This window comes from Sinohyriopsis cumingii, chromosome 5 (assembly GCF_028554795.1).
Source record: "Sinohyriopsis cumingii isolate HCF-2022 chromosome 5, ASM2855479v2, whole genome shotgun sequence".
Classification (NCBI taxonomy): domain Eukaryota; kingdom Metazoa; phylum Mollusca; class Bivalvia; order Unionida; family Unionidae; genus Sinohyriopsis; species Sinohyriopsis cumingii.
Genome location: NC_142965.1, coordinates 53,369,776 through 53,395,825, shown reverse-complemented (window position 1 = coordinate 53,395,825; position 26,050 = coordinate 53,369,776). Strand labels below are relative to the sequence as shown.

Sequence of the window (26,050 nt, the reverse complement as noted above, 5' to 3'; positions counted from 1 at the left end):
TACCTACCTACCTACATACATACATACATACATACAGTCGTCATAAAGCTTTATCAAATTGTGTTAATCATTTATGAGTTGTTACTTAAGTCGTTTAAACTGACTGAGTACTAAAACCTAACATTCGTAATGTGTTAAGCTGTATAAGTTATTTGCGTAAGATCTATGCTGATTGCTTTAGCATTTTTCAGAATTAATACCTTTAACGTTCGAAACCTATAATTAACGCACACGAACTCCCACCCACGAAGAATAATGCGTAACAGTAAAATTAGAAACTCATGGGGTGTTTGTCTTACATTAAAAACATAACCGTCGTAACAATTTTATGAAACCTACAACCAGTAATTAATTTAACAGACGTACGAACCATAACCCAAGTAAATAATCCGTATCACTGTATTATTATTATTATTATTGCACTTGTCCATTATCCGACTATACTATAATATTGCCATTTTCTTAGTAGCTCCATGCATAACATCGTATTGTACATTTTGTAGATGACTTTTATTATTCAACACTCATGCTCTCCGACCATTTCTTCCCAGTCTGCCTGATAAGCATGCTAATCCCTTCTTCAACTACAACTGTACTGTGTTGATCTCGGCATATATGTATATATATTTGGTTTCCTGATTTTATTCTCGAAAATGGGTAGTTTCCTTTTCTGTTTCGAAAGTATAAATGTATATCATTCCGTTAGCTTTTTCGACTTAATATCAACCTGTAGGATATCTATCTGACTGTATTTATTTAGAGCATCGGCCCTTATAGTAGACCCATGTTTGCAAAACGATGCCTGATGGACCAGCATTGGATGCAGTGTACTTTCGATGTTTATTTTGCATCTTTAATTTATTTGATTAGGCACTGTCAAGTTCCCCATGAGTGTGTAAGAAGCTGACGTAGGTGCACACATACTTTGCAAGCTACATGTATGTTACTGTCCTTTTCGCGCTAGGAAAGAAACACAAGCATTAACATTAACGAGAACTTACAGAATTGTTTTTATCTCATTTACTTTCCCAGCATTCCAGGTTCTAGTCTAGCACACATGATACCAACATTCTCATGGGGGTTTTTTTGGTATTGAATGGATTCAATTGAAAGGTACATTTATGTCAGAAATTGCGTAAGTTGTGAATAAGAAGTAAAAATATTTAATATTTTTATATCCAATGTAAAAAAAAAATGAAAAACTGATTTAGATTGTAAAATGTCATGTTGGAATTAGTTGTTTGTGAAACTGTTGTGATTCAAGGAGACTGGTTGTTACCATTGTTTATTTTACCTGTTTATCAATGACTTTGAATGACTTTGAATAAGAATTTATTAACAGTTTTCTTTTATATGATAATATACAAATCATGATTGAACATTCTCACCAGGCACATTTCTTGGTACCTATCAGCATGATTGATTACAGTCACGGTGCTTATAAAATCACATATTTTGTTTCATCATGCATTTTTGTTACATCTACAAAATTCGTCTCTTCGTGATCAGTCTTCAATACGTAAAGCTTGTAACCCAATCTGATATTGCTTTTGATCTTCTTTAACTCTTCTAGCAACTCTTGTGCTCATTTATAATAATAATAATAATAATAATAATAATAATAATAATGAGGACTTTGTATAGCGCATAATCTTTTGAAGCTCTAAGCGCTTTACAACATTAGACAACACCTATAAGATAAAAAAACATATGATGATATGATTACAAAAACAAACACCATGAAATTAGAAAACATTAAAAAACATGCTGAGAATATTTAAGGTAGGAAACATTATTAGGTCTTTAAGTTTGTTCTTGCAGTCGAAATAAGTGAGTTTTGAGAGCCCTCTTGAATGTGATCTTTGTGTCTAAGTTCAGTGGGCAATTCATTCCACGTTGCTGGGCCCTGGTATGCAAAAGAACGCTGTCCATATGACTTTGTGTAATATAGTGTAATACATCTTTTCATGGGTACATTCACTTAAATTGATGAAATTGATCTTACTTTTCCTTTCAGTATACAACGGTTAATGTTTTGAATATCGTCTTCTTTAAAAATGTGCTAGTGATTAATTTGCAGAGATTTGCCAATATTTACCGATTACTTTATAGTGTCGTTTCCGTTCAAACCCCCGCTGTCATTTCAGTTTAATACTGTGATTGCCATTATATCACTTTCACTAAAGAGTTTTGAATGGTGATCATATACAAGTCTGGAACTGTTGTTTACATGATGGGTGGGGGTGTTGGTATGGAGGGAATCAGCTATGTGGAAAATTTACTTGCATTACATGTCTGTATACAAACATATTTGCTGAACAATTGCTCTGAACTGCCATGGTTTTTCCATGGAAGCAACGTGACTATAAGGTGAATGACCATCCCAGTTTAAGATGAATTTTCCAAGAAAAAATTATTTCAACTGACGGGTTCAACGATGACCATCACTACGAAATCCATAAGGACTCTTGTATAATGAAACTTGTATAAGTTGAATTCGGTGCAGATTGCCCATATAGTGGTCGATGCAGATTTATATGTTAAGTTCCGCTGTACATCATAACAATAACTAAACAAAAGCTTTCTAATGTATTTCTGGATGTCATTCTAATCACCATTTTCCACTTTTAATCATATTACACATATTATGGGATGAGTGGCAAAAACAGCAACAAATATATAAAAATTAAATTCAAATTTGTTACCTTTTGCTTAACATGTTACGAAATGTGTCTCAGACAGAAAATAATTAATATAGCCTGGGCTGTCATAGTAAATATCAACACACTCATAACGAAGAACTGCATTGTATAAAAGTATTTTGTCAACTTTTTCATTGTAGGATACCTGATCACCATAACCCTCTTTCGTTTTTTGCTTTTATATATATATATATATATATATATATATATATATATATATATATATATATATATATATATATATATATATAATTTAGATCAATTTTTCAATCGCAGGGAGAAGTTTAACAACATGACCCAGCAGCAGTTTGCTTATTACATTAACATGAGCAAAAGGGTAAGATATGAGTGATGAAGCACATGGATAATAACTGTCTTTTTAATTGGATTGGTTCATGCAGATCGTGTTGGTCAACAATCCACGTGCTTTTCGCTATTGGTAAGTTCCTTGATCCAGGTCAAGCGGCTACATTATCAGATTACCTTATTAAGGTATGCAGCAGCAGCAAACATTTGCAGCAACACGACGATGTATTTACTAAAAATGAATTTGGTAGCTTAACAAGGCTCTCTGTGAATTCATTGAAGATATCAAGTCACAGCTATTTGTACGAGGTAATACCGAGGTCGTAAAAAATAGCATAAGGAAATGAAAGCAACAAAAATTTGATATTAAATTTTGACGGACGCAGGAGCTTCTCAGTCGTTTAGTATCAGGTACCTTGCCTTTATCTGAGAAGTCTTCTTCTAGTGAGAGTGTTCTTATTCAGGGAGTTTGTACGGCTTTGTTAATGTTCCTCTTCGTTGTTTAATCTGTCATCATAATCTGTCCCAGGACCCCCTGACAAGGGCAACATCCAAAGTATTTGTTAATTACTTGGCACTGACCTATGTGGAGATAATTCTGTGATTGATCCATTTGTAGCTGACAAGCCTAATTAGTTGAGAAATTCGATTCTATTGAAAAGCAATCCCGGATTTATATATTGTTCGTGCAGTTACTATAGCTATGGTAAAGAAAACTCTTGCGAATGATATTTATCAGGAGATTACTTCTTTAGCTGACAAGTATATATGACAGTCTTTTTCTAAGGTCACGTTTGCTCCTGGTATAGATCCCAAAAAATATTGATCACAGTGCTCCTCTTTATATGAATCCTTCTCTTTATTCTAATCCGGGTAACAAAGGATAATCATTGTCGAACATGAACAAGATCCTGCGATCTCCTGTTTTTTCATATGGTTGTTAGCACATCTCATGCCGCAAAAGTACGTATTTGTTATTTGAGTAAACATTAGGTCCTGCTGAGAAAATGGAGACTGTCAAAATGTTGCCCCTAAGTCGTATGGACCGGAACTTCTTAGTCTAACCTATGACACTCCCGACTTTTCACAAGATCTTGAAAAGTTGCTATTTGCCGAAACATGAATGTCATGTTTATTAATACTGTTGACCGTGTAACGTTTCAAATGTTATGAAATCTGAATCAGAAAATACCTATGGCTCTTGTTCAACCTATTCCTGCATTTGACCAACCATTTAGAAGAATAATTGGAAGGCAGGGTCAGTCCTTTATTTAAGACCAAATCTGGTAACCTATACTTGATGACCATAATGTTCGCATCAACAATAGTTTACGAGGCATATAATTTATGGATTATTAGAACTAAACCATTGTTAAAGCTTTGATACAATTATTTTTATGGCCTTCCCAAACGTATCCTAGATTAATCTTCTTGATTATGTCTCTCATTTCAAATATAAGTTGTCACAGGCTTGTGAAGTAGTAAGAACTAAGCTTCACTCTACTCAGTTTAATATGAGATTACGGTTCAACAGAAATACAAAGAAAAGACGTTTATGGTCTGGTGATAAGAGCCTGGCGCTCTTAACTCAAAGTCATCTTGAGGCTTCGCATTAATATTTAATAGTATGCTACTTAAATTCTATTTACAGTCTATGGTAGATGAAAGAAAGCAAACCATTGTCAGGTAACTATGTTTAAGAATTATTTTGGATCTACCTGTCCACCTTGAAGGGGGTCTTAACGGTGTAATGGAATGAGACTCTAATGCCTTTCGATATAGCCAGTCTTTGGAATTCAGAAGCATTACACGATCTGGACAAGAAACTTTCACTTCTTCAGCCGCAAAATTTTGAGTACGAGCACTTGTTTCAAGATAATTTAGCGCGAACAAATAAAATCTACCTTGACCTTGAAATTGTAGACGATACCCATGTGAAAAATCATCCTAACAGAAAGAATCATCTCAAGCAGGAATGTTGAAAATAGATATGCAATATTTGCTAGAGTATGATTTAATAGAACCTAGCAGAAGTAACTGGAGCTCGCCATATATTTTTGTGACTAAACCAGATGGTATTACTGACTATAAAAGTCAACAGTGTGTCGAAAACAGATTCGTTTCCAGTGCTAAGAATAGATGGCTACAGTAGCCAAGCAGGAAATGCAACATATGTCACCAAGTGTGACTGCCAAATTTCATTATTTACAAGGGAGCGTGATTTTATCAAAATAAAGTGAAAACATTTGGTACGAAAATTTCTCCATCAAAGTCTGATGTTTTTAAAGAAACTGTGAACATTTGGTCTTGATAATTGTGACGCCTAAAACGATCAGAACTTAATTTAAAACGATATCAGGACAGATCACTTGGAAACCGTTCGGTAATTCTTTGATCGTCTCAGTGATGCAAATCTGAGAATTAATTTAGATAAATAGAAGATTTGACGTGCTTGTGTTAGCTTATACTAAAAAAAAAATGTTTACTTGGATTTGACTTCGGGACATTCCTTTGGATAATCTATATTCTACGTGCTTTCTGACAAGTTGATAAGTTATAAATCAGTTATTCACTTATATCTGGGTTTAAGGTGTAGCCTTAGATCTTTTGACCCAAATACTGATCGTTTTTATATAAAGTTCTTAAATGAACAAAATTGTTAATTCCTATTTAAATATCAGTCTTTGTGCAATCACTTTGATTTGTGTTCAGATATAATTTGAGGTGAATATTTTTAATTTAAATTATTTATTTAAATTATAAAGTGCTTTTCGATATTTGGGACAAAAACCCAATTTTGAGATTATGGTAAATTCAATTAAACACATTTTGATTATAGTATTGTGATACATCAAATCTGTTGCCATATCAACCAATTCAGTCATATTGGTATATTGGCACATCCAAAGTTCTTCAGTTTATTTGGAATATTCTATACTTTTTTACTTTCGATAGAGCATGTATGATTATACGGGAATATTATTCACGATAGTGAAAGCTCCTCTTGCTTAACTTAGAGAAATAATTTTTGTTGTTGATTTTACCAAAGATACTTTTGCATGTTTCCGTTACTTAGTTTAGTACCATTGATTTTCCTCTCTCTCTCTCTTAAAATATATATATATATATATATATATATATATATATATATATATATATATATATATATATATATATATATATGACGATTACTCAAACGGGACATTAACAATAATCCATGGGTAACTCATCACATATTGACGTACATTTAACCGAACTATACGGCTGACTAGTCAACCTATTTTCATTATTTTACTATGGAACATATATAACACAATTAGATGCAATTCCAGCATCAAGTTATGAAATAGATCAAAGTGATTTCGTTCAATTAATATATGTATACCTTTCACTTTTCTCAGGTTAATTTTCTAGTTTCATCATCTACTTGCACCACGGAGTAATAGTTTCCATTGAAAGATTGGTTTGTAAATGGATGCTTGTACAAATGGGGGAGTTTTATTTATGAGTCGACGCCATATTTTAAACTTGTAAATAGAGTTCATGAACTTTCGATTTATCTCGGTATTTAGTTTTGTGGCACTGAGTATTTGAGAAGTAAAAAACTGCTGCGTATAACAACAATTCTAATTCTGCTCAGGGCGATTAGAGAATGTACGTGACTTTGTTTTATTCTAAAACCGTGGACGTCATCATTCATGCACAATTAGAGAATATGTACTATTTAAATTTGTATAAAGTGCATGAGTGGAAAAGAATTATTATTAAGTGGAAAGTGGAAGAATCATATATAAGCTGTAAAGGAACTATCATTATTGTTCTTCTTTTTCATAACTGAATGGATACGTAAAATTGTTGTTTATGTGGTTTTAAAATAGAATATATTATTTACTGTATTATATCATGAACTAATCCTTTAGTATACCAAAAATTGAACGTTTTATTGTAGCCAACAATGAATTACACTAAAATCTGAGGAACGAAACCAACTCATGAGTTCATGTGCTGTTTTACACCTATCAAAAGACTTTTTCCTGCGTGATGCTGAAAGTTCCCACTAAATTTAGAATACTTCATTATTATTGCATATCCTATTTGTGTCTGCAGGTGACAATGTTCTAGATTACAGTTCGACTCTTTCTAATTTCTGCAGGAAATACATTCAAATGCAAAATATACAATACCAGTCGTAAAAGTGCGCAGAATATGATGCAGATTAAGATATTATGAACACGTTTGGACATTTACGGAATAACTCAAGACAATTGCAAGTAAGATGAGAATTATTAGTTCTCGCAGAACGATTTCGGAATTTCACTTTCTCACACCTGCACACACAGTTATATATATATATATATAGTGTTTATCAGTATGAGTCCGTGTGCTATGATTGTGAGGCTACGATACCGTGATTTAAAACTCGCATTTTATACATAATGCAAATTTTTGAGAGGAATATCAATAATTAGTGTACCTATGTTATGGTTTAAAATTATAGGCTCCTGCATTCTTCTACCGGAGCCTGGAGAAGGATCTTGAAATTACAGATCGCGAAATAAAGGCCAACTATACAGCGTCTGTCTATAATGTATTGACAAGGTAAATCAACTATTCGACAGAGTAAATATTCTATCAATAGACGGATATATCATTATTGTTTCATAAAAATGTAAGCGTAACAGAGTAATGTTCTGGTTCTTATGTATTCTTCGTATGAAACTCATAGAAACATATAATAAAAAGAAAAAACATTCATGGATTTGATTAGTTCGTATGGAATAAACGTGACAATCTGAAACTGATACACATATACTCTGCAGAGATATGCGTTGCAGATGTTTTAGGTTAGAAAGCGAATAAATAAAAATTGACTTTTTTCAAATGTTTTGTGTGAGAATCACAATATATCACACGCAGAGTGCAAATCCACGAGCTTTAATCAGTTCATGTTCACATGTGTATGCGTGAAGACGTTCGTGTTTGTTCCATGTGCTATGCATGAAGAATATATTTATTTTCGTATCTATATTGCAAAGCACGTCATGGGCTAAATTTCTAAGTATTAAATTGAAGTCTGGTGACTTTATTGTGAACCCTGTGAAAACATTGCGACTTAGTCGAAACTTGACAGCGATAGACAAAGAGAAGCTATATCAGTGTAATGATTTCGGGTACTAGGCTGGAATACTTGGCCTTATGGAACGGAGTTTGGATGCGCATTTCTATATATTATCCAAATTCTGTTGCTGAGATGTTATGACTCGAAACACGTAATATGAGGACCTACTTCATTAACGCGTGTTGATTATCTTTATAACTATGTCGTTACTTTTTGTCATTGTGTTTGTAGTCAGTATATGGATACGTTTATTCGCTTTAATTGCATTTTTTGAATGCTAAGGAAATCAGTATTAACCATGTTGGGACATTTTTTTTACATTGACGCTTATGATTTCCAGATGGAAATTTATCGCTTGTGTCAAGGAATAATGCGTAAAAACCAAGATGCAGTACATGAACGAAATTACGAACGCTGTGTTTTGCCAAACGCAGCTTTACGCGAGGCTTGTTTAATTGTTAACATTTGCTTGTTCAAAATATTGAATTCGGTTCACGGGCCGTTACATGCATAAAGTGCCTGCAGGAAGAAACTAGATTACAGATTGATTAATTACTCTTCGAACTCGCATTTTTTGTAACAATGGCTGGACGGTAAAAGTATATTTAATTTGATTTTAATGAACATTTGTTTATTTACTTCACATATAATTTTAATTTGAGTTCTTGTCGCGCGAGTCTGTTGTAGGACTCGTGTGAAATATTTACGTCATTGTTTTATTTCAATTCATGTTTTTGTTAGAGTACATTCTGATCATTAACGTCAGTGTGTTATTGATCTACTGCTTAGGACAGCTTTGAATACAAGGACTATGATTTTTTATTAGTTTCTTGGTGTCACAACTGCCTTGCTCAATTCAGTATAATGGACACCTTTTCGTCAGTCAAAATTGCATAGAGTTTATTAGAAAGGTAAAACTCCCTTTCTTAATCAAATCATATTTTATTTTATGCAAAATTGTTTTCTCTTTCAATGTAGATTTACTAAGCCCAAACATAAAATTAAAAGTATCTGTTTTAAACGAACACGTGAAAGTCAAAATGTGATTTGCAATGATAGGTCTCAGAGTTGACGTGTCATGACTCTGTCCAGGTTAGCAAAGACGTATATTATGTTGATATCGGAAGCTTTACATTCAAATTTTAACTTGTAATTATGTCGTCCGAAAAATAGACAGTAGAGTGGAGCGAAAAGTTTCAAGGTTTCAAGTTGTATGTTATTTCGGCCGAGTAAGTACTATATATCAATTATTTACGCGTTAATATGATTTTCATTTAACGTACATTTCCTAGATATACCCAGAATTTCTTTATCATCTTGTGTCTTTCTCCTAAAATTAACACCGCTTTCGCTTTGCGTATACAAAATTTGATGCATTCACAAATATAAAGACAGATTTATTTATGTTCTCTATTATGTTTGGTATAAACGTTGCTTACAATGGATAGGTAATGACTTGTCTTCTTACGGATTTCAGATGGGGATTGCGATACTCCTGACAATAAATATGATGATGATCATCATCATCATCCTCATTACAACACTATAGTTCGCTTTGCTCACAAAGATAGTCGAATCTCTATCAAATTGTTTATGGTTTACGATCAAATGTATTACCAGTTAAGAGTGAGGAATACGACCAAGAAAGGGGTTCATCTATTTAAAAATCTTTGTAAAGATAATACGTACAAATATGTCTATAAGTTACATTCAAGTTAAACAGTCATTTCAACAGAATATCGCTTTTGTTATTTTAGTATTGAAGAAGATTTGAACATAATATTGACGTCAACAGAATAAACAATGTCTCCTCCTAAGCCAGGGTTTAACATAGTCCTCGGGTTTCTGAAAGTTATCAAAATGCCCCTACGATTTCCTTCTTTTCTGTAGACGAGGAACCACTCAAAGGGGAAGTTGGTTTTGCTATAAGGTCTCAGTCCCTGAGCCATCTCAGTGGCTCGAGGGGACTGCATGCTATAAGGTCTCAGTCTCTGAGCCATCTCAGTGGCTCGAGGGGACTGCATGCTATAAGGTATCAGTTTCTGAGCTATCTCAGTGGCAAAGTTGCTCTCAGCATGTAGTGTTTCACTGAATTTTCGCACAGTCCCAATATATCACTGTTATTGTTTTCTATCCACACAAACATTAACTATTATCCGTTCTTGTGTAAGTTTCAAGTGTTCGTAATCTAGGTTCCAAGCAGCTAAGATTCCCGATCATGCCCTTGCTCTCAAATGTCCGCGTTTAATTCTGTTATTTTAATTCCTCAAAATCGTATTCACTCTGAACAAACAAACAGTGAAGTATTCAAGAAGAATCTGATGTTGGATTAAGATCTGGCTTAAGCGAATGAATGAGAAAACCGGACTTCATTATTATAATTAAACTAAGGACATTTAGATTTTGGCAAAATATATAGGTTTCGTCATTTTCAGTAATACAAAAATGAATGATTAATTTTAGACCTATATAACTCTCTAGATATACGGATTTTCAATTATTCGTTCAGAATAATAGCCATCACATACTGTGTCTTTTTCGAAGATTTATAGTTTACATTATTACGCAAGTGCTTTAATTTAATTAATTATCACTTTATAGTTTACATTATTACGCAAATGCTTTAATTTAATTAGTTATCACTTTATAGTTTACATTACTGCATAAATGATTAACTTAAATAATTATCACTTTGTAGTTTACATTATTACATAAATGCAATTAATTTGATTATCACGTTATAGTTTACATTATTAAGTAAATACATTAAGATAGTTAATTATCACTTTATATTTTACATTACTACATAAATAAATTAATTTACTTAATTATCACTTTATAGTTTACATTATTACGTAAATGCATTAATTTAATTAATTATCACTTTCTCTCTTTTGGCAGAGATATTCTGTACCAACAAGAGGATGAGACAGTCAAAACTCTACAGAAGACGAAATCGACATATGATTCAATAAACCGGATTTTCACTATCGCTGCAAACTTAATGACCATTGTATATTTGAAACCCAAGATAGCGTCATTATGGAGAAGAAAATAAGACCACTGCAATGTTAATATCACATTTTCTATGTGCGTTGTTTGACTGACTGATTGATGCGCATTTTACGACTTAAGAATCAATTATGACACTAAATATAACATTGAATAAGATATATATATATATATATATATATATATATATATATATATATATATATATATATATATATATATATCGACAGAATGATACTGATTTGTTATTATGAATTTAATACTATCAGATAAATATTGTACCAATTGCTGACATGGTTAGATAATTTTCACTATATGTACATTCCCAAAATATACCAGACAGCTTTTCTCAGTCTTGCATTTTTTTCGTTAATGTGATACTGCTTTGCTGTGATTAGAAGCTTAAAGACAAATTTTCATTCAAAATTATTTTTGTCACATAATGAACTGCCAGTGGACAAGCAATAGTTCATCTTTTTGCGAAGGTGGATAATGATTATGGTAGTCCTGACAATGAAGATGATGACGATCATAGCCATCACAATAATGTGCTCGTGTTGGCTGAAAAGAGGTAGTGGAATCGTCAGGAAATTAGACGAAGTAGTCGAATCAAAACGAAACTGTTTTTGTTGTGAATACCCGGCAAAATATATTAAAAGCTGTTTTTGACGAATACGAACATAAAAACTGTTGAGTTATTTAGGAAGATCGTTAAAAACAGTTATGGAGATAGGTAATGTTGACAGTATCGAAATGGAAATCCAAATACCGGGATTATAAAAATATTTCCACTGATGATGTTTTATCACTACAGATACTAGAAATAGGCTGGAATTGAAGTACTTAACGATTCAGTTGATGATAACCCCAATTTAATACCGTTTGTAATTATAAAACTAAAAACCTGATGCGACGAAGTTTTGAAAAACTATTCCTTAAATGACAAAGTTCCAACATCATGGAATGATGCAATCAGTGACCATTTGGCTCATAACAAATTTATAAGCAGGAGTATAAAATGATGAGCATGCTAAAACAAAACTCACTGAAATTTCTTTACAACGACGTTTTAAGGGAGGAAACGGGGCAACACACAACTATCCATCAAACGTGGATAATATTATTAAATAAAAGTATACGTAGTGAGGATTCGTCTGAGATTAATAGCCAAACGTTGTACTAATGATAGATAATTTATCTCTTTTAATTATAAATTAATTCATTGAAAAATGTTCACTGATAATCAAAAATTAACATATTAGACAACAAAATATTCACTTTTTGCAAGAATGAGACCGAAACGTTTGATCATTTGTTCTACGATTGCAATATTACTTAAAATTTTGTACCGTTTTACTGAACATTTGCACGTTGTTGTCCAAATATTGTACATCTGTCCAAAACTAAATATCTTAAAGGAAGGTTAAGAAATGGACAGTGTGTGCAATTTTCTATAACGTTTGGCTTTAATAATATACTGAAAATTGCAAATTCAATTTATAAATCCTTCCATTTGTACTTTCAAGCAAATAGTTGAAACGCATTCGAACAACAAACAAAGAATATGCGTCTAAGTTACATAAAACGTTTACCAATTTATTAAATAATGGTCCTAGGTCATCAACATATAACTCGTGCAATTTACTAAACAGGGCCAAATCCTATACTGTAACATATAACTCGTGCAATTTAGTAAACAGGGCCAAATCCTATACTGTAACATATAACTCGTGCAATTTACTAAACAGGGCCAAATCCTATACTGTAACATATAACTCGTGCAATTTAGTAAACAGGGCCAAATCCTATACTGTAACATATAACTCGTGCAATTTACTAAACAGGGCCAAATCCTATACTGTAACATGTAACTCGTGCAATTTAGTAAACAGGGCCAAATCCTATACTGTAACATCGCATCGCCACCTACACGCTCTATATTTCATCATTCCGCTTGGATTATGTTACTAAAGGTATCTTATACCGGTAGGGACGGAAAAGTCGGTACATTTCCAAATTTTACTGGTTCTAATGCTAATCAACCAGTTTCACCAATGCATTGTTTCCCATTTGCATAGTGTGTAGAAATATTATGTTGTAAAAATAAAATGAACGATTTTCTGATATGTATCATAGCTTCATTCTTGATGGTTCAAAGTTCATTTATAAGTAAATAGTTGAAGTGTTAAGATGCACAACAAAAGTGTATCATTTGTATGACTTGGTTATGAGTAAGTCATTTGCATGGCTTGGTTATGAGTAAGTCATTTGTATGGCTTGGTTATGAGTAAGTCATTTGTATGGCTTGGTTATGAGTAAGTCTTCAATATTTGCATGGCTAGAAAACATTACTTACGTTCGTCTAAAAATAGAAACCGGCAAAATCCAAATCATGCCAATCCCGCAGCAAACAAAGAGAAAGTTATTAATTTGTTTGAACAAAATACACAAAAGAGCAAATGGTAAACAAAGATGGAGAAAAACCTCCACAACAAAGAAATATCTCGATATTCAAGCACTTATTTCATAACTCAGAGAAGATTAGTGATGGTTATTAGGTCCCAGTGTCGACGCTGACTCATGGAACTAAGATATGTAGTTGCCCGTTGAAATGGAAACTGAAAAATATCAGACGTTTATGTTGCTAATAACACCAGTCTTCTCACTCTATCTTCCTTCAAACAACTTTTTCCTGTATTTTCCATCATTTCTGATTGTTGCTCTGAACTGGCTTAATGACAGACCAAGATGTTACTGCTATACTGTCCAGTTCAAAGACTGATGAACTATTGGTTTTATGATATTCAAAACGACCAACGTCTTTTGATATCTATATCCAGTCTGTTTAAGACTACCAGAATGTCAGATAGCATGTTGGTGATCGCGATAAAGGAAAACATTTATACTTTTCGCACGAGTCCTTCGACAATGGCATTGTTTCAGTCACTGAGCTTCTTCGTCAAGATTGAGAACATCTGCTGGGCATGTTTCTTTCAGAGATTCAACAACTCGTCCAAGAGACAGCCGTCTGACATAATAATATTTAGTAATTGTGAAAATACCATTCCATAATGCAGCTCAGATATGTTTCATTCACGTAGAAATATAATCCAATTTAACAAGGCGATTAATGTGGTGACAAAACAAAATATACCGATATAATCAATTTCATCAATGTCGATTTGTGGGTCAAAAGGTCGAGGTCACTATTACTAAAAGACGAAAAATCGTTTCCGCTCAACATATTCAGTTCTCGGTGATCACCATCGACAAAGCTTTATTGTACGACTTACATGATTGTTACAAAGGAAGCCAAATGCATTTTTGGGTCAAAAGGCCAAAGGTCAAGAAAATCAAGACTGGAAGAAACAAAATGGTTTCTGCATACTACCATTATTAGACCACGTATCTTGACCAATTATGTGGCTCGATGACACGCAAGGTAGGAAAGATAAATGATGATCTTAGAGTCAAAAGTTTGAAAGAAAAAGTCAGTTTTGCTCGAGGAAAAATTGATTTTGCAGAATTGCTTTTTATTCTAGAGTAGGTTCCTTAACCAAACCGATTTTTGTTTGCTTTTATATTGTTGTTTTGAAGGTCGGAGGTCGCACTCATGGTGACTTAATAAGGAAGCAATGGTTCATGTACAGTAACTTTAGTATCACGCCGCATATCTTGACCAAACGTCCTGTTCATAGGATTGTTGTTGGCTATGGTAGCAATGGTTTTGAAACGTTGAGCAGCAGCTCCGTCAGATTTAGATTTATTTCATAATGATAAATCTTTATGAAGATATTCGGACGGGCTGAAAATTATGTGACCTTTCCAATATTTATCCTAGCTAAATCCTACATGTAGCAATGCTTGTTCATAACAATGTATGCTTCTACTGAATTAGCCTTGGCTCGACATTTTAATGGAATCATAATAAACTAATACAGGCTAATTTTGTCAACTTTGGAGTGAATGCAACTAGATCGTGATTACTGCAATGTTTATTTCTTTGAACGGATCTGTTCAGCAAATATGCAATCGGAACGACCTCGGTCTTTTTCGTCAAGTCGTCTTAAATTTCCATCTTCTCAAGAAATATGATATTTGTGATATCTATGTTTCATGCATTTCTTTAACGGTTATGACACTTACACTACAGCAAATGAACAGATTATGTAAAAAAAAACATACGAACTTTATTTCCAAATGATCTTGAAAGAAAATGAACTTAACTTTAATTTTAATTTTGATTGTTTTTGATTTTGGGATTTCGCTGCTTATATACATAATGCCCGATAGTTGCATTTTTTCTGAAGTAGACCGAAATCGTAGTGGTGGACAGTCTGTGACAGTGTGCAAATATGAATTTTGCAATTCAAAATAGTACTTAAATGGTACGTGTGGGAATTATTAGTATCTTCTTTGCGGTGATGTAAATTATGGGTGACTAATGGGGAGATAATAACCGAAATTTAGAATGGAGCCATATTGCAACTTGCGAGATTTACTAATACTGTGTTAACTTGGACGGTGTTATCCTTAGTTTCCTCTCAGAATTAAGTGTCTCTGCTATTATCATTGGCAATTTTTCGATTCATTCTATTATCGAACTCAGTTTTGCAGTGATTCAGTGCATCTTCAGATATTTACGGGTCTTGCCCAATTGTGATTTGTATTAGCATGATCGATTTTTATTTAGAAAGATTTATTGTGCACTTATTCTGGTGTGTGCAATTATTTAATTTCATATAAAGTTACTTAATTCTTAATTCGCTTAAATATCATTTACAGTAAGTTCAAAAATAGAAATAAGGGATTAGATTGGTAGTTATTAGCTTATGTAGTTTTTCTTCGTTAAAGTGTTATGTATTGTGTGTTTAATTTGTTCATGATTGAAATTTGTACAGGTCATTTTATAATCATCGTAGTTACATGAGTGTAGTTTGCACTTTAAGAGTTTTGAGAAAGATATTTAAGTGGCCCTAGCAAGTTTCTGGAAGTGAGTGTTCACGAATTTTTATCGAGAATGACTCTCAGCTTGGTTCCCTTATTGTGGCTTGGTTGTTCCAATATAAAGGTAGTTATAAACAATAATTATTCCTATATTAACATCTATAGTGGAATCAGCCCTTTCGTTGTCTTAAAATATGATATCAATTATTCAATGGAAATGCAACGAGCTCATCGACTCTAGGATTCCTGACGCATTATTATAGCCAATGCTACTGGACCTTCTTCACATTCAAGACAGGACTTCCTTTGGAATACCACAGCAATGTTTTTGGAATACCCAATAATTTTGGATTTGTGATAGACGTTTTAGGAATATTTGGGATTTAATTCATAGTACTGTACGTTCCTTTTAAATGTTGACTTTGTTTAATAATAATATAATATTAATAATAATTATTTGTTGAACGTTACAAAACTTACTGTTTTCGTTCTTTTATGTTACTTAGTTTAAGACAAAGATACGCCACAAAAGATACAAACAAATGTGACTTTGAAAAAAGAATCAAAGCTATGCCCGACATGGAAGTATGATAATACCTAATTCTGTCGTCTAGCAGTGTCACACGTATGAAATAAAAATTATGGTGACATTGTTTAGATTTCTCTTTCTTGTTTTAAATTGTGTTGATTTTATGAACTTTTGCAGTTTCACTCAGGAATAATCAGTCTCTATGGCATGAGGATCGGCCCTTACGCAAATGCTAGAGTTTGATAAACCCTATATATTACATGGACATCATAGTACTATATATAAAACCGTTAGAGTACTTATCTGACTTGATATAAGTCTTAAACCTAACACTTAACATCTAGATCTATACACTAGCTATGAGAGAAAACTGATACCACAGGAATTGTGATGTAACCATTTCTAAAACTTACAAAACAATAATACCCCAAAGTGAATCCACATTTATAAGATATAGTGTCTATTAATTGATTATTAATTGCTACAAACTTCTACAGAAATTTCAAGCGTTTAATATAATATACTAACCACATCCTCGTTTTCAAAACACATATGAAATCGTGCCAGTATTTTAGTAGTTTATAACACCAACAGCTCGAGATAATGCATGCAGTCTTGCTCGGTTGTTTATGATATACATTTCAAGCATTTCTGTTTTCCTGCATTCGTTCTTGTTCTAAAAAGGTATGTTCATATTATGGAAATTTACAAACACTTCCAAAGGTCTCACCTATATCTCTGTTTGTGTTTAAAGCAGCCTGTTTGGGTCGTCTTCTTTCATGTTCTCTTGTGTCTCATATGTTGATGTAAGAGTTATATACGATCAAGAAAATGAATACATTTCTTGTAAAAAGTGTTGAAATTAAGAATGCCATAATAATGTCAGAGCTAAGGTGAAGATGGATATGACAGTTGTTTATGGCCGAAAGTTTACCAGTAGATGATACATTAGCAGGAGTAGGAAACAGATCATGAATTCCGAAATCTGAAATATACATAAAATAGAGAATGACAGTTAAAATAACATAATCTACATTTCCTTCGACCTATATGAAGCATATATTTCATGTAAAAAGATTAATATTTTGACAAACCTCGATTAATCTCCTTTTGGAAAGAATGCTAAAACTTCTGTCGATAGCCATCTTTACTTATTTTTTTTTATTAAACTATTACAATATGTTTCCTAAATTATCAAGTCGTGGAAGTAAGAGTGAGTGAACATTTTATTTCTTATTTGTATTTTCTTTGAAACAGATAGCAAACTGGTAGCTCAGGTGGAAGTACATCAGACTCGTATTCCAAGGGTCGCGCCTATGGCAGCCGAGCTGGGTTGTCTTGGTGTGTCCTTTGGGAAATCCACTTAATTGATATTTCCCCATACACATTATACTCAGTAATGTGTTAAATGTGCAATCTAAAACCCACAGAAACAAACAAACATTGTATGATATTTTTTATGATTCATTAGAATGGTCGGTATGGATATCTTTTTCTGGTAATTTTCATATGAAATAGTGATAACGTTTTGGAATGTGTTTTGGTATAATGATATTAGAAAGTTCTTCAAGCAGTAGGTGAGCATGCAGGTGTCTACGTAGGTAACTAGGCGTTAATGTAAGTAGAAAAGTACAAAAAGAAAACTGTATAGATAAATTGCCAAACAATTCATTACGGCGCTTAAAGGCCACTGGGTTTCACAGTTCCCCATATCTGGATGAAACTGTTCATGGTTGTGACGATTATCTGCGCCATGTCAAATTTTACAGGTTAGTAAAACTGGGCTGGTGAAACTGCAACAACACCGAACCGATATTGAATCTGTCATTTTTAACACGTCATACGAAATACCTTGCTCAGAATACTGCAAACGCCTCTATTTGCTGCTAATGCAGCTGATAGAGTTATTATTACTTAAAATTTCTACTTCTCTCAGTACTACCGTTATGGAGCTGCTAGTAATATCAGCACCACTAGTACTACTTGCAACGTTACTGCTACTACAACTAACACTACACCTACTGTTACTAACAGTCGCATGTACTCAGTGGGGGTCTATTACATTTTTCCTTGTTGTATTTTTATCCAAATGTATCATTCCTCTTTAAAATAATTTGTATCAACCCTGATTTCTAGTTTCGTTCAATATAATGCAATTAATAGAGAATGTATCCATAATTAATATAAGTCCATTTTTGAAATGACTAAGGATGAACAAAGAGTTTCCATGGATTCCGACACAAAAATAACTGTCAGTTGTGTGAGTTGCAGGGGTTGAATCATTAGTTGCCGAGACAAAGAACAAGTGATAGTGCGAGCTGTGAAAACGGAAACCCTTTGTAGTGTAATATAGGTGCAGTCTGACATCATTATTTAACAATTCGTACTCTTGTCTTAACACCATTGTTTTTTCCCAAAGTTACTTCCGAATAGACTGAATAGCTGATATTTTTAAGATAGTTGTGCTTATAACTCACAAGAGTTAACATACATAATTATCACGGAGAAATATCACCTTATTTACCTCCATTTATATCAGCCTACTATTAGCTCTTTACTTCATGATGATGCCACAAACGTATCATGCAAAGAATGTACACCTTGTATATGCCTTATTCTTTTTTAAACGGCATTGACTGAGTGCTTATGTCATTCGTAAATGTTGTTTTGGTTTACAATTGCATGTATTAGTCTATAAACGCGTCCTTGTGTTGTGTATGCATGCCTTCGAACATAAACACTGCTAAAACTTGAATTTTGTCACAAGAGACATTCGAATGAACTTACAAAAGTATGGTATCATGTATTGATACATGTTAGTTTTAAAATCTGCCTTACTTGTCTTCTTTGGATTCATGTATAACTATCGATATGAAAAGAGGTTATTTATTTAAAGCTTAAGTAAAAAAACAACACAAGCAGATATAATATATCAGGGCAAGATATAATATCCACATTGCATCATATTTAAGTACCTACTTGCAGGCATATCGGCACAGCAGATTGCCAATACAAACAAAATGAAAGTGGATACAGCTTACGCTGGAAGAATAGTAGTATAATAATAGAGCTTTGGGATTTGATTTGATCACTGATATTTGTCGAGGCCAAAACCATTTACCGCAACTATAATGTTTTCCAAATTAAGGATTTTGCGAGTGCATGATAACATAAATGATTGTGCCGCATGCGCCTTATGGTAATACACGGATAGGTTTACGGGTTATCGTGTGATATGAGGACAAAGTCATATGTGGTAGAAGACAGTAACCTAGATCAGTAAACAAACAAACTACTATTATCATATTGCTCAAAGTAAATAATCCACGAGTTGATGTGACAAGTACATACACGAGTGAATGCGTGAGTAAATGAGAGGGTGAATAAGAGGACTGATGCACAAGTAGACGTACTCAGCAACTTATATGTACTCGTCTAAGTCAATGCCCAGGATTTATGTCAACGCCAGCATGATAAACAAATATACCATTATTACTGGAATTGTAGAATGGCGCACGTGAGTTTAGCCCTCACTGGTGACAGACAGATTGATATTAATGTACAGATCCATCATATAACTCTGTGTTACGTGAGCAGTCTGAAGCTTGTTTGAAGGTGTGTTAGGTCAAAATAGCTTATTTCTCCGTACCTTTCAGTGCTCAAAAATAAATAGGGATTTATTGACTTATCCAAGAAATGTAGCATTCTGAATTGACTCATTTGATATTGCATATTTAATGCGCCGTAATGGTCACTGACTACACGTACAAGTGAACGCTGTAAGACATTATTGTATAACCCTATTAAAATCAACAGCGTTCTTAGAAAACTGAAAACAATACTGACTGACTAGCACAATCCGAGCGAATATTGCTTCATTTTATATAGAGTAATTGCAAAATGTTCACAGTTTAACGCGTATTGTATTTTGAAAAAATTTAATAGTATGCCTAATGCAATAATGAAATTAGCCACATCTAATGGCTTGTTTATAAAGTTACAACAAAGATTGAATAGCTGTTTGTCTTAAATGCGTCATACATGTTTGTCAAAGAGCCATCTGCAAAATATGATTTTTCAAATAGATATCCGGAGAACCGTAATAAATTAATCGACCACGGGTTTATGTTGGAAGCACAACGATGTAGGCTTTTATCGAAGAATACAACCAAAAGCGTGAAAAGTTATTACTTGATATTTTGCAAGACATGATAAGGTCATTGACTACAAAAGACTCGTCAGTGACTAAATCTAGTAAAAAAAACAGCGTATACAGTGATAATTACAGTGAAATTAATAATTTAAAAAAATACTTTGACAATAATATAACAATGGCATCCACACTTACTAAACAATGGTAGAGACTGTATGAGCCACTTTCTATGGAAAAACCATATCCGAGTTATACAAGGAATCCTAAAAGCGTATACTTATTAGATATATTCTATGAACGGAAGTATGCCGGCTAGTGCAGCACTCAATGATGGATCTGTTAAGCTCATGTGGGTCGAAATCGTCTTAAGGCACATTTTAAATAGTTTTTCTGATTTGTTTATTACAAATTATTCGAATTATTTACAAGCCCTTTGCACAGAAAATGAAGACCTTACTCTGCATGGTACTGTTTGTAACCAAATTATGTGAAGTGGTTAAGTGCATTACGGCCAATTATTAGAACAGTTGATCCAATCATCCTTGGAAAACGTGAACTCTTCAGCAGAAAATACGGCAAGGAATACTGTAGATCTCATTTGAACGCGTTACGTGTTGACTTAGGTGCTCGGGAATGTATTAAGCGTGCTATTAAAGACAAGTCGCATAATTAACTTTGCCGTCCATGAGGCTCTGCTCACGTGTATTATCACGCACGCAGGCAGAGACTCGACAACAATATTGTTTTGGTATCTATGATTTTCGATGCATCCGACAACACCAGCTCCATCGAGAATTATACATAAGTCAATGAAATAATGGCCGAAATTAAGGCGACGAAAGTTTCTGATCCTGGTAAAGTAATGTAAATTCTATAATTTTGTTAAACTAAACGATGGTTTCCATTATAAAACTAGTATGCCGACTGCTGATTCAGCTCAAACAACTTGCGCGAGGGCATGAAATAAGGCTTCCAAACTATATGAGAAAAGCCGATATATTTGAAATGCTAGGACTTTGCCACGGGCTCCTCAGTTGTCAGTAAAGCAACTTCGCGAAATATCAGCGAAGTATCATACCAAGATTCTAACAGGAGCAAAGAGGGCTGAAATAGCACAGGTGGTTGGTGATGTACAGAGGTGTAATGGTCGTGTCGCAGCTGTTATCGACATGAGGCTCTCGCAAAAATCATGACAGCTCAAGTTCTCGAGTTTGAGATATATGAACGAAGTGGTGACTAATAAGATTATCGGTTAGTCATCTCTATCGATAACGAGTCGTGTGTAGACGGGATGAAATGTTTTTCGAAGATATGTCCAGAAATCGAATCATCGGTATGGCACCTTGGGAGTTAAATTAGTCATTGCTCGTAGTGTATGTTTGACACTGCCGCCATATTTTAAGTCAATGACAAGAATGGATTACAAATCGCACACCAGTGGATTCATGGTAGTCCATGAAGAAGACCAGATCCTAAAGCATTTCCAATTGCAAAATAAATAGGTATGAAGACGATCGACATTGCTCGGGATACAGCAGTTGGAACAGTTGATTATATTGTTAGAAAGGCATTGTGATCAATCCGAGACCGACTTGTCGGTTAATATATTAAAGCCAACGCAAGTAAACCTAATAAGCAAAGCGGCAATGCCTGAAAATTTAGTAAAATTATACATTAATCTGCAAATCAGAGATTGCGAGAATCGGCTTGTGATAAAGTATTACTTTCCCCGTTGGCAAACAGACAAAAAGCAGCACCATAAACCCAAAATACAGCTTCAAAATCAAATTGCAGACAGCCAGTTACCTGATCGTAGTTTTAGCAAACACGACCAGTATAATAAAATGTTCACGCTTTTATCAGATCCCGCATCTGAAGTGGTCAAACTTGAGTCGGTACATGAATATCAATATTATTCTTATGATGCTCGCATTCCAAACGATGTAGAGTTACAATGCAAGATACACGTAAATAGTTCTTGCCCGCCAAGGCATTCACTGAAGTCGAAGTAACACTTTAAAAACAAATGGTAATCCATACCCGGTAGGAGAACGAGGTGGTTTTGTTGGCAACGACATAATGTATCATTTTACCTGCTCCAGATATATTGATGGAAAATAATCAAAGCGTCCCTGGACAACGTTGTTGCTGAAACGACAATCCTTGCATTAGCACGATGACTGTTATCGTAGTGTTATTCTTCAAAGATATTTCAGTTAGTGCAGATGCAGGAGCTTCAGCAGACATATTTGCAGAGGGTAGGTTGGCCAAACATGTAGTGGTCATATATAAAGTTTTACGGACATAGGGAAAAAAATGATTATTCGACGCCCATGTGCAGATGATAGACCGTTTCTTGAGGCACAAACTGCATGAGAAACAGCTGTTTTTCCACATCCGGCGAGGGTAATAGCACTAGCTAGTGCCGCCTTTACTATTTTACAAGATTCTAATCCAACGCTTATCCTGCGATTTTCAACACGTTGACCACAAATGAACGATCTGGGCCAATGTTCATGTGTTACTCCATCGCCACGTATTTTTGGATTTTACTGAAATGTTAGAAAAGTCATACATGGAACCAAGCACAGTGAAGTTGCTTTTACCACGAAGCAATCTGGTACGCTGAAAAGGTAAGGTCATCCGCGACTACAGCGCTATAAAGACAAGTTTCATTAGCAAAACTCTCCCTAGGGATGCCAGTAATGTCATGGCTTTGTACTACTACCTATGCGGCTCTTGAGACAACCGCAAGTCTGTGTACGAGGAACGTCTTATCTCAGCAAGGGTGTTAACCCCGCACATGTATTTATAGTGTTTCAGGATACAATACGGTTGGATAATCAAATAAAAAATCCAATGGTGTTTGACAATTTAAATATGTCTGGAGTATCTATGTGTCTCAAGGAACATCAAGAATCATCCGAGGAAATCTTGCCAGATTTTAATACAAATCATGTCGCACGAGATTATCACTGACCGATGTCGTTCACGGGAAGATATCGACTGGATTACAAATATCTCAGCAAGAGTTTGCATCATCGTATCTAATTATCACTTTTTACTGGAATATTTAGATTTATTCAGACAATCTGTTGTTGCAATGCATTTCAGAGTTCATTTGGGTGCATTATCAGCTGATTTCTCCGCGTATTGATGTCTCGCTGTAATATACCAGATAAAACATTGCTTCTTACCAGAACCAGTGGACGAATGAATGTCTGTGATACTCCAGTAGAAAATAGGTAATTTTCCAATTTGTCGAGGTGCAATACAAAAATATATGTCATACCAACTCGTAAATGTAATCCTCATACATGGTCAGATTTAAACACTACAATCAAGAGCTAGACATAAATGTGGAACAAAGCTTTCGCTAAAGGCACCATACTTGCATGGTGGATGAAACAAGATAGCACCGACCGTGCGACAGACTAATCATTTCAACGAAGTCAAACACGGTAATACCGGAGTCAAGTTAATATTGTCGGCTTCTACAGTAAATGATATTTCTAACACTAGCGGAATATTTCCATTTTTTGCTTCTCCTCCTGATCACCGCTGCTACGTCTCTTCTTGTAAAAGCTTCCGCAATAGGTGCGTTTGGAACTGACAATAAAATCGCGCTAAACAAGGCAACATAAACGAAAAAAAAACGTTGGATACTTGCCGTGGAAAGTTTAAAAAAGGATGTGGGCTCAGAATGACCCCAAAGCATCTGCAAACTGGATCGGGTCTCAGATTAAATCGAGTTGGAATCGGTCGCGAACAAAAAAAAAAAACAGTAAGATTACCGATGTCCAGCGTAGATTTAATCGAGCAGGCACAGCGACGATGGCTGAGAGACTTTTCAGAGGTGTTTTTGTGTGAGATCAATTACAGATATAACCAAATAACGTTGAAACAGGAACAATTTTATCTCTATCGAGAAAACTTTCCCGGTACTTAATGGTTGCATGCGCGATTGAACCATAAAAAGTGATAGATATTTATGGGTGATCAACGCGATAAACAACAACCACAACCGATATAGGTTAATCTAAATATGCGACCAATGACGATATCGTTGAGTTTACAAATCTTACCAGAGTTGTTCCTGATGAAGTTTATGTACCTCAGAATCAATTCGGACAATTGGAAAAACAAGTAAATATTACGTGGACCGATATCATCACTCGAATAACTCAATCATCCGCAGGTAATGTTCCCGAGATCTATGAAATTGGACAACTCATTGACATAAACATGCCCAAGCAAGCATGAAATCACGTCGATGACGTCACAGCCATAAAGCGATACGTAGACGCGACAGTGTGGAGCCGACGATAAAATAACAGCGCTAAAAACGAATACTATATGAATATGAGTACTTGTAACCAGCAAGCAAATATTTTCAGGAACTCTGTGAAGAATGTCTTTGGAAAACCCCTTATATTTAATATTAAACCGGCCGATATCCACAAACAACTTGGTGGTCTTGTCAATGTCAAAACGTCAAATAAAATGGTGCGATCAAACGCGGTTGAGTGTCTTCGGAGATGCTAGGTCGATGTCAGCTGTGATATCTGCGTTACTGAGAGACCTTAATAAACACAACGCTCGCCGACATGACCAGGGGATTAGAGACCGATAGATGGAAATCAATACCAAATGCAAAGTTTAAGGACTGGACATTGGACTTTCAATGGAGCAAAGTGGTGGACTTGGGTGCTATGAAAAAAGCATTAAAGGAAGAACACGATCGATAGATTTGCATGAAACCTTTAGATTCACGTAAGATTTCCCTTTATGAAACCGCCAAATCGTCAGTCGCAATTTGGAAAAGGTAGAAACGATTGCGACTTCGGGATCAGAACGCCGAGCTGAAGTATAAAGAAGGGAAAGCTTCTAGAAATAAACTTCACTACACAGTAAGTATAAACACTGACCAAAAAAGAGAGTGACTAATTCGACACAACATCGCATCGTTGAGTTACCAATTATAAACTCCATATGCAATTTTGATCGCAACACACATTCACCAATACTCACAGCAAGCGAGTGAGGGTATCGCAACACACATTCACCAATACTCACAGCAAACGAGTGAGGGTCTCGCAACACACATTCACCGATACCCACAGCAAGCGAGTGAGGGTATCGCAACAGGGTTTGTGTTCAATCAGGAACTAACTCGAGTATAGTGCTGAACCTTATGATCAACATCGTCGATGCAGCACGACCTATCTCTTTTACTAGTACAAGTGATGCCATATGTGTACCTAACTACGAATCATGCTTAT

The 26,050-nt window shown here is 34.5% G+C and overlaps 1 protein-coding gene across 2 annotated transcripts in view; it reads left to right on the top strand.

The window, feature by feature from the left end:
- The window catches only part of LOC149799181 (uncharacterized), a 39,381-nt gene extending 24,081 nt beyond the window's left edge, over positions 1-15,300 (top strand). The window contains exons 3-5 of one of the 2 annotated variants that reach the window (XM_089958400.1): positions 2,979-3,039; positions 7,507-7,607; positions 11,029-15,300. In XM_089958400.1, coding sequence (XP_089814526.1) covers positions 2,979-3,039; positions 7,507-7,607; positions 11,029-11,185 — 319 coding nt within the window. In that variant the 3' untranslated portion in view covers positions 11,186-15,300. The remainder of the gene's footprint in view (positions 1-2,978; positions 3,040-7,506; positions 7,608-11,028) is intronic. The other variant, XM_089958401.1, reaches the window with a different exon arrangement.
- Positions 15,301-26,050: the final 10,750 nt, after the last annotated feature.